The 12,045-nt window shown below is 33.8% G+C and overlaps 3 protein-coding genes across 3 annotated transcripts; 2 read left to right on the plus strand and 1 right to left on the minus strand.

Annotated features, from left to right (window-relative positions):
• The first annotated feature begins 1 nt into the window (after nt 1).
• On the plus strand, nt 2-2,062 carry LOC21386133. The gene is made up of 3 exons (XM_010090897.2): nt 2-228; nt 929-1,570; nt 1,703-2,062. The coding sequence occupies exons 2-3, from the start codon at nt 964-966 to the stop codon at nt 1,825-1,827; spliced, it is 732 nt and encodes a 243-aa protein (XP_010089199.2). The 5' UTR covers nt 2-228; nt 929-963; the 3' UTR covers nt 1,828-2,062.
• A 1,881-nt stretch (nt 2,063-3,943) lies between these two features.
• LOC21386134 (B3 domain-containing protein At2g24670) lies at nt 3,944-4,873 on the plus strand. The gene has a single exon (XM_010090898.1). It carries the CDS (start codon nt 3,944-3,946, stop codon nt 4,871-4,873), a length of 930 nt encoding a protein of 309 aa, XP_010089200.1.
• A 4,696-nt stretch (nt 4,874-9,569) lies between these two features.
• LOC21386135 lies at nt 9,570-11,568 on the minus strand. Its single transcript, XM_010090899.2, has 2 exons — nt 11,484-11,568; nt 9,570-11,105 (listed from the first exon to the last, which is right to left on the minus strand). The coding sequence occupies exon 2, from the start codon at nt 11,042-11,044 to the stop codon at nt 9,647-9,649; it is 1,398 nt and encodes a 465-aa protein (XP_010089201.1). The 5' UTR covers nt 11,045-11,105; nt 11,484-11,568; the 3' UTR covers nt 9,570-9,646.
• Between the last annotated feature and the right edge of the window lie 477 nt (nt 11,569-12,045).

The following is a 12,045-nucleotide window of genomic DNA, read 5'->3' on the forward strand; positions in this document are numbered from 1 at the left end:
GCGCATCCCTCGCAATCCTTCCCAATTTCCACACACCACAGAAAATCCCAGAACGAAAACAATTAATAAACTTTCTCGAGAAACTACTCTCTCTAAAATCTCTCTTAAATTTTCTTTTCTTTCTTTTCTTTTCCTTTTTTTTTTTCCGCATCGTATTCTTCTTTCCGATTTCTATGGCGTCACTACAAAACATGCTTCTCTCTCCTCAGAGTAGATGAATTCGCACTGGTGAGTTCCATTCTTCAATGTCGGTGTCGGAATTAATGTCGAATTTCTATGATAACGGTTGTTTATGATCTTTTATCCAAGAGTTTCTTTCGATCTTTTCTTAATTCTACGTTTAATTCATCCTATTTTTGGTTATGTTTGGTCGGTGAAAAAACGGATAAACAATTGAAATTTTTTCGTTCCTTAAATGCTTATTAACTACACTGAAGTAGAATGAGATCGCGTCTTGTTAGGATTTGGTATTTTAGTTAAGATATGATTCTGTTTTCTGTTTATAATTTATTTATATTGTGCGTTCTTCAGATTAGGATTTTTTTTTTATTTCTTTAGTGATTAGTCTTTTACTTGAACTAGGATTCTTAATGAGATTAGGTTTTTTCTTTGTAATTCAATTCCGTTTTCTCCTAATTGTAATGCAATTCAGAGTTTATTTAGTTGTATAAACTCCTTGAAAGAGTTACAATTAATTGAACCTTTCCGCCCTGAAAAAGGTAATAAGCAATTTAAGTTCAGTTTTTTTTTTCCGCCCCTCTGTATATGACTACATTTATCCTTTAGGAAAGTGATGATAAACTATGATATTATGAACTGTGTTGTTGTTTTGATACAAAACGAAATTTATGGTTTCATTTGCTTGTGGGTTTTATGGTTTGAGCTAGATTATGAATTTATGATTGAAATTCTAAAATTTCTCTGGCAGGGAATGAATTTCTGGCGCTATACTGACTAAAAATTATGCACCTTGTTAAGGAAATGAAGCCTGGTTTTCTTTGGAGTGTTCCCAGGTTTAGGACGCAAAGAAACTGTGATTTAGGTTCAACCCTTGAACCCAATAGTGACCTTAAAACAAACACCAATCAGAATGCTTCTTTTGATATTAAATTGTGGGGTTGGTCCCTCCTTTCCTTTGTTCCGTGGGTGGCCATCAATAATAGAGACAAACCAACCACCATCAATAGAGAGCTGAGGAAGCGATCACTGCCTCGAGGGGCTGCCGAGAATTATTTTGGGGGTACCCCTTTGCGCTTTAGGCCGTATGTCTGTAAGGTTCCTTGGCATACAGGTGCAAGAGCGTTTCTTTCTCAGCTATTTCCCAGATATGGGCATTATTGTGGACCCAATTGGTCAAGTGGGAAGGATAGTGGATCTCTTGTTTGGGACAGGCGGCCGATTGATTGGTTGGATTTTTGTTGCTACTGCCACGATATTGGTTATGACACTCATGATCAGGCCAAGTTACTGAAGGCCGATTTAGCGTTTCTCGAGTGCCTTGAGAGGCCAAACATGAAAACCAAAGGAGATGCTCATATTGCTCATCTGTACAGGACAATGTGCACTACAGGTAAGCGAAGGATCATGCCATCATGGGATTCACGGCTTTTTCCTTTTCACTCTTTTTGGCTCGTTTAGTGTTGAGTGTGAACATTGTTACCTGCTGATATTTGTTCTAATTGTTCTTTTGCATGAATGGCAGGTCTCAAGAATATACTTATACCTTACAGAACACATCTAGTAAGCCTGCAGTCTGGGAAACCTCTAATTCAATTTGGATGGCTAAGCAACGTGAGATGGAAAAGTTGGACTACGCAGAAATCTTGAAAACAGATCTGGAGTTCTAACAAGTAATTCTAGTATTAGTACTTCACACGCGTCCATTGAAATAGTGATCTTCATTTAGTAGTCTTCTTAGGAACTACTTTTTCCCTAATATTTGGCTAGTTTTCTGGACGATTCTGTGCTAGATTGAGGAAAAAGTGCATCTGTCCTGGAAAGTCTCAAGAAACGTATGCTGTACATATATATTTGTTAATAGGCTACTAATTGCTAATTGGTTTATGAGTATATAATAGCATCTTTATAGTTTACATTGATTATACATAGTGGTGGAGCCAAGAATTAACTCGGGCAAAACTAAGATGAAATTCTGGGCTAGCGAAAAATGTTAAAAAAACCATAGTAGTCAAATATGATATACAACTATATTATAAATAGAGCCCAGAAAGCATAAAAACTCCAGTATCATTGTCAAGCCACTCAATACTAAGAAGAACACACACGACAAAAATAATACCACAACAATCGAAATGATGTTCGGAAAGATTACAAATAAGTTCTAAATTTTTAAGTTATACCCCTTCATGAGCAACATGGAATCAGCTACGACAAAATACGATCACTAGTACACTGCCCACACCCAACGCAAATTTATAAGATGTAAGCATTTTATTTTGAGCTTATGTTTTTTAGCTCATGTTTTTTGATCTTATGTGGTTAAGAAAGATGCGTGCTTTACAATAGAATGTACTGCACTGTAAGGAAAAATGAGGAACAAATCATTGCAAATACTTGAATTCGATCATTACTCAAACTACATGATGAAAGTATAAAGAAGCAAACATTATTCTCGAGCTTTGACTGCAAATGTCCTGCACAATGTTATCTTTCTTTCTTGGTCATTTGAGGCATGTTCTTTCACAACTCGAATTGAAAACTTAAAAACTTGAGTTGTAAAGTGAATTTTATATTAAAAAAAATACTGTAGCAAAAAAGTTGAATTTGAATTTTTTATAAGAGAAAATACTGTTAAAAAAATTTTGAGTTGTGGTTTAAGTTATGAAAAGAATATACTCTTGATTTTCACCATTGTTTCTGTCTTTAATTATACTATTTAGTTTTTTTAATCTTTTTAACTTTTTACATTTTTTATGGCTTTTTAATTGTAACGTCATTTTCAATTTGCTTTTAAATTTTAAAAATTCTCATTTCACCTTTTGAATTTTTAATGAACCCCACTGTCAGAATTTTTGTTACAAACAAACAGAATAAAAAGGAGCAGTGTGATCACGTGGTCTTTCGTTTAAAATTTTTTGTTAAAAACAAATTGAAAAGATAATGTGACCACACTTAAATGGATTCTTCAAAATGAGGATAAATCATTGCAAAACGATACAAGAAAACAACCGTTATATTTAAATTGATTATTAGGACTCAAATAGTCGAACTATATAATGAAAGTATAAAGAAACAAACTTATCATAGAGGCTAGAGCTTTGATTGCAAATTTCTTGCACAATAAGATAAATATCTTCTTTCTTTCTTGATCATTTGATCTTTTCCCCCATTTTTTCTCTTTTTCTTTGATTTTTAATGATAGTCTTTTTTTTCTTTTCCTTTTTTTTTTTTTTTTGGAGGGGAATGGTAGGCTTTTGAATCTTTTAACTTTTTACATTTTTTTATGGCTTTATAACTTATTTCATCTCTCCAATTAGACCATATAAGATTGGAAATATAGCTTACAATTTGATAAATCTAATAAATAATGAAATTGAACTTTCTCCCTTAAATTAATAAAAATGCATAAAAAAAAGTTTAAAGAATTTATGTTATAAAAAATAAATTTTCATAATTCAGGGGGAAATATGTGAAAGAAATTTCCTAAATTCAAGGGCGCGTAAACGTCTATATATATAGCCGTATATCCGAATTCTCTTTTACTTCTTTTTTTCTTTTCTATATCAACTGATACTATTTAAGAGGATAAAGCATAATTCAAAAAAAAAAAAAAGCGCTTCGACTAGGAAAAGGATTAACTATTCTATATAAATCCCAGCCAACACCTCAAAAACCTCATTCAAATTGTTCAACCAGTTTCTCTTTTCAATATAAGTTTTCTCCGCATTCTCTTTTCTTTCCAGTATAGTTTCTCTAGAACATCATGGCTGATCACTTTTCCTACATGGTGGAGCTCTGTTTAAAGATTGCTGAATCAGAAGAAGAACATCCCATTCCTATTGATGATCACGATCCAACTTTTCCCAAGAAGCCCACAAGAAAAAAAATCAGTCCCAAGAATACTACCAATTACCTCCCCAACCTCATGGACAATTTGTCCATTAATGCCGGCCAAGGGTCCGCCAAAAACGACATGAAATCCGCTAGTACTGCTCCGTACTTTACCACGCCAAAGAAGATAAAGGTGCAATACGTAGATACACCGGTGCTAGAGAATAAAACCAACTTAGAAATTGATGATGTATCGCCTGGAGAGAGGAAGAGAGAGCGAAAGAAGGCCGCCAGGAGCCACTTGTCGGATATTAAAACTGATCAGAAGGAAAACTCCGGAACAACAAAGAAGAAGAAGGTGGAGAGGAAGCCGACGAAGACCGTGGTGATAGATGGACCGAACCCGCCACCGGGCATGCCGGAAAATCTTAGGGCTTTGGTGGTGAAACTGCAAGGACGGGACGGTGCTGATGATCATGATCACCACCAAGCTGCAGCGAGACTGATTCTCCAGAAGCAACTGTACCAGAGTGATCTGGAGCCGCAGCAGAGCCGGCTTTCAATGCCGTTGAAGAAGCTGGGTTCGGACGATTTTCTGAGCGAGGAGGAGAAGACGGAGATCGCCAAGAATACTAAAGGCTTTGATGTGAAGGTTATCGAGCCATGTTCGGAGTTGGATATAACGACGATGCATTTGAGGAAGTGGGACTACAATACTAGTAGTTCTTATGTTTTGACAAATAAGTGGATCAATGTTGTTAGAAATCATAAGCTAGTGCCCAAAGAAATTATACAGATTTGGTTTTTCAGGGACAAGAATCAAATGCCCTGCTTTGCCCTAGTCATCCTTGGGAGGGAATAGGTTGCTTGGTTGGCAAGGTAACTGCTTCTTATTAAAATTTTGTTTTCTTTTGTTTTGCTTCTTTTTGAGTAATGAGTATAATTTAATTATTTTAGCCTCTTTAATTATTTTGAAAATTCTTATATGGCCAGCCTGTTATCTATTCGAAATATAATTAACTCACTTATCGTTTATATCTATTTGCTAAGAGATAAATTATGGAACGTAAATCAGGGGTTAATTATTGGATTTGACATATGATCAAAAATGATTTCTATCCTAAAATTCATTATGCTTAAATAACGCATGAGGCATTTGGCACTTCATCATTACGTAGGACTTCATGCATTGAAGATGGTAAGGAAGTAAATTAACCTGAAAATTACCGTGGTACTTGATCTCAATGATCTCTCATGTTCACTTGTAATTTTAGATTATTTTTGTTGGGCTTATATGATCAGTTCAATGTTCACTATATCTTTTTTTTTTCCTCCCCTGAATGCAAATTTACGCAATTCGCTTAAAATTTAAGTGAAAGGACTTCGAATTATTTGATCTCTAACTTTTTTTTAAACTTTGGGGATTGCAAATTTTCCTGTATCATATCTTGGGATTCCATTTCGAACATCTTTTGTAATGCCTACGATTGCCGCAGTGTGGCAAATTAACATGCGATTCCACAAGTCAAACCAACCACGATTAGAATCCCAATGCTTCCATTGCAGCGGGTAAAAGAGTAATTAAACAAATATTGAATAAGAGTGTACTTGAGGATTCACTAGTGGTTGAATATTATTTCGTAAGGGCGTATTCGATTTAATCATACCACGAAATTCTTTAAAAGACATCCCGAGTGAGTTATATACATTTGGGAGAAAGAGGGAAATAGGCTGAGACTTGAGATAAATTAAAATTAATAGGTCAATAGTTTACATAAGTTAATAAATATGCTAAATTACTATTTTTGTCAATAACTTGTCTTGTAATGAACTATAACTTGACAAGTTATTGTCCATAATTCACAGTTTTTGTCCATAATTTGTCTGGCTATGAATCATAACTTAACAAGTTTGTCCATAACTTATCTGGTTATGAACCATAACTTGACAAGTTATGACCTATTAATTTCTAAAACTAAAAATTGACCTATATACTTTCTTAAGCTTTTCATATTGACCTATTTTCTACTATTTCCGTATATATTTCAGCTCCATGCTTTCTTTCTTTTGAATCAAAATTCAATCAAGTAAAAAAAACAAAGATTTAATTTAATAAATTATTAAATAAATTCTACACTTTATTATTTATTTGGTAGTGACCAGTGGACGTTTGGTAATAGATTCAGAATCATAATTTAAAATTATTCTCGATTTACGTATATTTTTTGTGAGAAAAAATACTGTAGCGAACTACGAACTATTATTCAAATCATGGTACGAATTATGATTCAGAATCATTCTCAATTTACGTGTGTTATTTAGTTTACAATCAGTTCTTACCAAAGAAAAAAAAAAGAATGATCAGTTGTTGAAAATTGGTGGAATATTGTGAATGCAATAAGTTGGTATTGTTTGTTTCTTTTCAAAATTTTGATAAGAAAATCGTTTTGAAACCTTTTTTTGGTATTTCTTACGTGTTAGATAGTCAGCACTGTTTATTAGTTTACGTAACTGTTTCTTATACACCAATCCTAAACTCGCCCCTGGGTTCTCGTCTTTCCTTCTTACAGTTTTGGCATGTTGGGAAATTATATAAAATTTGAGACCCGTTTAGTTCGTTGATTTGAGTTTTTAATTCGCGTTAAGATGTGATTTTATGTGAGAGCTTATTACTGAAGTAAAAAAATTAGATATAACTATTTTTAAAAATTTTTTACTGTAACAAAACTTAAATTTTAAACTCAAATCAGTAAAATGAACGGATCTCTATTTTTCTGTTTTAAAGGTTTAAGTTTTATCTTCCACGTCAAAGAGATTAAGCGAACAACTTTGACATGTTAAGCTAAGTAAAGGCATGCAATCATAAATAAACACAAACAAAATGCTACTTTTGTATGCATTGCTGGCAATACTGACGAAGCTATGACTTTTCGTTAGGGGATGCTACTAAGTGCAACAATTATTTAAGTAAATTTAAGAATTAATAAAAACTATGGCAGGTTTTTATCAGTTGTAAATAAAATATTTATATAAAAATTAATATTTATTTTAAATAATTAAAAAGTTGAGGGGCTCGGGCATAAGTAGCTTGGTCTCTCATTGCTGGTAAATCTTGATTTAGCCTAAGTTGCCTTTGGTTGAAGGAAGATAAATTCTTTGCTCAATGAAGTGGTCAAATGTATAATTTTTGGCTTATCAATTTGAAATTTGAATGAACAAGAATGTTGAATTCTTTACTAAGGCCTCGTTCACTTTGCGGATTCGAGTTTTCAATTCGAATTGAGATGTAACATTTTCTGAGAGCTTTTCACTGTAGCAGGAAAAGTTAGATGTGACATTTTCTGAGAGCTTTTTACTGTAGAAACCTAAAACTGAAAACTCGAATCGGTGAAATGAACGAGGCCTAAATTCACGTTACGATTTAGTTTATACACGTAATCACATCAAACGAAGGATTTTCTTTCGTTTTTTTTTAATTCTCTAATTCAAACTTAGTAGACGTTTGATTTATAGATTCAGAATTATTCTCGTTTTACGTGTGTTCTTTGTGAGAGAAAAATAATGTAAAGAATCATGAATCATACTTCAAAATCAAGGTGTGAAAGATTCTTGATGCTGGCTCTTACACGCGTGAATTGGAGGAAAATCATTTATTTAAAAAAAGGTTGGTATTCGAATAGACCATTTATGTAATAGAAAAAAATAGAAAAGAGAGAAAAAAAAAATTTAGAGCTCATTTAGTTCGCTGATTTGAGTTGAAATGTGATTTTATATGAGAGTTTTTTACTCTAACAAAAAAATTAGATGTGATTTTTTTAAAAATTTTTTACTGTAGCAAAACTTGAATTCTAAACTCAAATCGATAAAATGAACGAGATCGTAATTTATGTACACAAATAGTGCTATGAATAAATTAGACTTCAAAAGTAGTATTCAACTTAATGTATACCTTGAATTTGTTATGAATATATAATCTCTTTCAGAATTTTTTTTCTTTTTTTTTTAATCAAATGGAAAAGTGCTCGGCCCATTTTTTTAGAGTAGTGCTTTCAGCAATGTGAAGCACATTGTGCTGAAAATTTTGGAATCTTTTCTCGACCACCTACTAATTACTATGCATGATGTTAAACGAGGAAACGTGAATTATAAGATAAAGTTTCCCTTTTCTATGTATGTTATTCAATCCTCGATGATGACTTGGGGGCTTCATTATCCTTTCAAAGTAGTACGACCATGACTTTGGCTCATTATTCCTTTATTTTGACAAATACACAAATTACAATTTCCAGACGTTTTTATTGCAAGCATAAGTTCACATCAATCGACATCCGTTTAAATTAAGTTACAAACAAAATACGTTTTTCGAATTTTTGTTATTAGCCACACGAAAAGAAAAAATTGAAAAATTGGTAAGGGGTGATAAAAGCTGTTCTTTCTGCTCGATACAATCTTGAGTTTGAATCGGTCCTATTGCAATCGCAAACGAGATTATTTGAGTATGTCCCATTCTATGTTTATTATTCTTATATTTTTAATAAGACAAAACGAAAAATTAATAATAATTCAATTGGGTATGCAATTGAAAAAGGTACTTTTTTTGGTGGAAAAATTGACCCACCAAAACAAGTGTTCCCAAGCAAAAGCACAAATAGGTGAACCATTACAAGGGAAGATGACAAAAGCTAGAAAAGAGTGTAGGATGAAAGATATATTGACAAATCTAACCAAATCCAAATAGTTCAAGAAAATAATCACCGGTTTGAGCTTTCAACAAAAGGGTTTGCTTTCTTTATGCTTTAGGACATATATATAGTGTCTCACGCCATTTTTCAAACATTTCCAGAGATGATTAATATATATACATATATATACATATATATATAAGGTCTCAAGCTCATGCTAAGTGTAAATAAGAAATATGAATGTGGAGAATTCAGCGGCACATTATGAAAAATACCTTATTAATAAGATACAGATTTTGACCGTCAATTCGAAAAAATTAACACCTCATTAAGAAAAATATGACAATTTAGTAGGATTTTATTTAAATATGACGGTTAAAAACGGTGTGCCGCGACAATTGAAAAAATTGCCACTACCTGCTTCTATGTAGCGAAGATATCCTTGGAGAATTTGAATTTTGGAGCTTAAAGACAATGCTAGATATAGCAATTGCCTCATAGGTTTTGGTTAATTTTATAGGAAACAGAAGGAAAGTAGAACATACAGAAGAAGTAAGCCAGTATTTATGCCACGTAAATTCTTGATGCTTTTAAACTAATTCATAGAAAAAGTCCAATATAACAAGATAATTGCCACTAACCCCAGTACAAATAGAAATGAATTGTTAGGAACAATACATAAAGAAATACTTTACCAAACTTAATTGCAAAGCAAAACACAAGGGAAATCACATTCCCATAACTCTGCAAGGACTGTAACATGTACTAGTCGTGATAATTACTAAAACAAATATATGTGAATTTAAGCAACTATTCACATCAATAACTGTATAATAGTAAATACTACGAAGCCGATTTAAACTTAAGAAGATTTTTGATAAATTAGACTCTATGTACTGCCGCTAAACATAAACTTACTGTCATAAATACTTATTTGCAGCATCAATTAGCAGTCAGAAGAAGGCTCTGCTACCGTAGAAAACCCGCGATCCGTCCTTCTTTTTCTCGACTTCTAGCTTGTTGTTACGGTTTCGAATCATGTCATGACTATGGTCTTCATGTTCCGCCTTGTCAAGGTTCATTGGAAGCTTCATATTTGCCAAGGACTCGGTAAATTGTTGCATACTTCTCATGTACATGTCCACTATCTGCTGCTGCATTGCAGACTGCTCGGCCTCAAGATTCATATTCCCAAGTTGGCCCGAGAACACTTGACCGAATTGAGCAGAACCCGGATTTTTCCCTTCTTTCTTGTTATCCTCCTCTCCTGTGCTCGAGAAATTCGAGTCCTTCTCATCTCCGATTTCCCTTCCCTTCTTCGAAGTCGGAGTGTCGGGGCAACAAGTAATAGTCCCATGGTTTGCTGCCTCCGCGGTTAAGGAAGCGTTGACAGAAATCGATGATTCACCAGCCACTCGGTTCTTCTTCTCAATTGAATCACCCGAATTTCTGTCGCCACTCAAGCTTGTTGTGGTGGAGCTAAAGAAGCCAGAATTCTGAATGCTACTCCCATTAGGAGAGGAAACAATATCACCACTATGAGTTTCCTCGGACGAATTAACAGTCATCTCGCAGTCGTCAACGGACTGAGGAGACACCCCGAGATGAAGAAACGAGGCAACACTACTAGATCCGGGCTTGGAATTAACCGAACCACGCGTGGCCAAATCAAAATACTCGGAAACCATCTGCTGATTCTCCCTCACCACACTGATATCAGGAAACTCAATCCTCGAATACTCGACCGGGTCTAGCATCACCTCCGATGCCTTCCGATCGAGCAGGACAACCTCAGAAGTAATGGATGAACTAGCAGGCGATTCGGATAGTGGATTGAGTGAGGGACTGACAGGCAAAGATGTGTTCAAAGAAAGTGTCAAATGGACAGTCCCGGCCGGGGAATGAAAAAGATCAGTAGAAGATAGGCTATAATCTTGTGTCAACTTTCCTTTTCCAACAAGTTGTGAAATCGGGACAAGAGCAAATCCCAGAAGCTGATCTTCCATGTAGTTTCTAGCTCTGCTAAGCATCCAGATTTCGCATTTGAGGACCGCGTCGAGCTGCGAGATTTTCATCCTCAGGCTCTCGTTGAAGTCCGGGTTCTTCCCACCTCCATTGATGATTCTGGTAGAGAGAGTCTCATCTGGATTGTAAGTGAGAGAAAATTTTGCATACACATCTTGGTTTTCATATATGCATATGTTGTGAATGTTCCTAGCGTGATGGACATAGATTTCAAGAACTCCTGCAAACTCGGACTCTTCTCCGTTTCTGTGATGATCATCATCGTCACTTATTGTGTTTGAGTTGAGATTGTAACGGAATCCCGCTCTCTGATTAAACGAATCCATGAAGAAATGAAAAAGAATCTCCCCTGTTTGAATTTACTTCACCGTTTGTTTTCCAAGAAAGCTAGAAAGAAAAATGGAAAAAATATGCTTTTAATTATTCACTATAACCTTTCAGTAATAAGAATATATATATATATATATATTTATTCATTTTGATTCTTCATTTGGGTATATGTCAAAGCCACTGTGAGGAATTCAATGCATAAACTAAAGAGAGACAGAGAAAATACAAATAGCAGGTCAACACAAAAGAGAGATATATTTCTTTTGATATAGCAAAAACCAGCTACTTGATGATCAAAAATACATTGCAGCTTCTGGTTCCAAATCCACACCTGCCCAACATTGTTGGGTTGTGAAGGAATTTTTCCAAGATCAATAACATTCGAGCATGAGCATAAAAACCAAGCAAAGTGTGGAGAAGGAGAGAGAAACTTACAGTGGAAAAAAAGAAGCTTGCTTTGAGGAAGGTCAAGAGTTGGTATGGCAGTAGGTGGGAGTGAAAGACAGGAAGAAAGGAATGAATGAAGAAAATCAGTGGCAAAATATTGTGATGATGTTACGGTTGTTCTTAAACCACTTTTCTTTCTTTTTATTTTTATTTTTATTTTTTAAGATAAAAAAGAATCATTAGTATCATTTTGTCCTCATCCCAGTTGAGATTTTGAAAATTTTAAGACCGATTAATACCAATAAAACTAAGAGTCTACTCTATAAATAATAATGTATAATCCGTTTATTAATTTAAATTTTTAATTTAAGTTGAGATATAATTTTATATGAAAATTTTTTATTATAATAAAAAAGATTAAATGTGACTAATTTTAAAAAAAATTTATTATAATAAAATTTAAATTTTAAACTCAAATTAATAAAATGAACATAATTTTAATTTTCACTCATATCACTGAAAATACATTAATCGAACGGGTAGAAAGAAAAATATCATTACGGATACACTAATCCCAGTGGTTTTATTTTATATATATATATATATATAT

This window comes from Morus notabilis, unplaced genomic scaffold, assembly GCF_000414095.1.
Source record: "Morus notabilis unplaced genomic scaffold, ASM41409v2 Scaffold2354, whole genome shotgun sequence".
Taxonomy (NCBI): Eukaryota; Viridiplantae; Streptophyta; class Magnoliopsida; order Rosales; family Moraceae; genus Morus; species Morus notabilis.

Bases quoted from the DNA above. Each gene is read 5' to 3' on its own strand.
- LOC21386133 (XM_010090897.2), top strand. From the start codon at position 964: ATGCACCTTGTTAAGGAAATGAAGCCTGGTTTTCTTTGGAGTGTTCCC. The intron at 1,571-1,702 runs GTAAGCGAAGGA...CATGAATGGCAG, and splicing joins CAGGACAATGTGCACTACAG to GTCTCAAGAATATACTTATA.
- LOC21386135 (XM_010090899.2), bottom strand. From the start codon at position 11,044: ATGGATTCGTTTAATCAGAGAGCGGGATTCCGTTACAATCTCAACTCA.
- LOC21386134 (XM_010090898.1), top strand. From the start codon at position 3,944: ATGGCTGATCACTTTTCCTACATGGTGGAGCTCTGTTTAAAGATTGCT.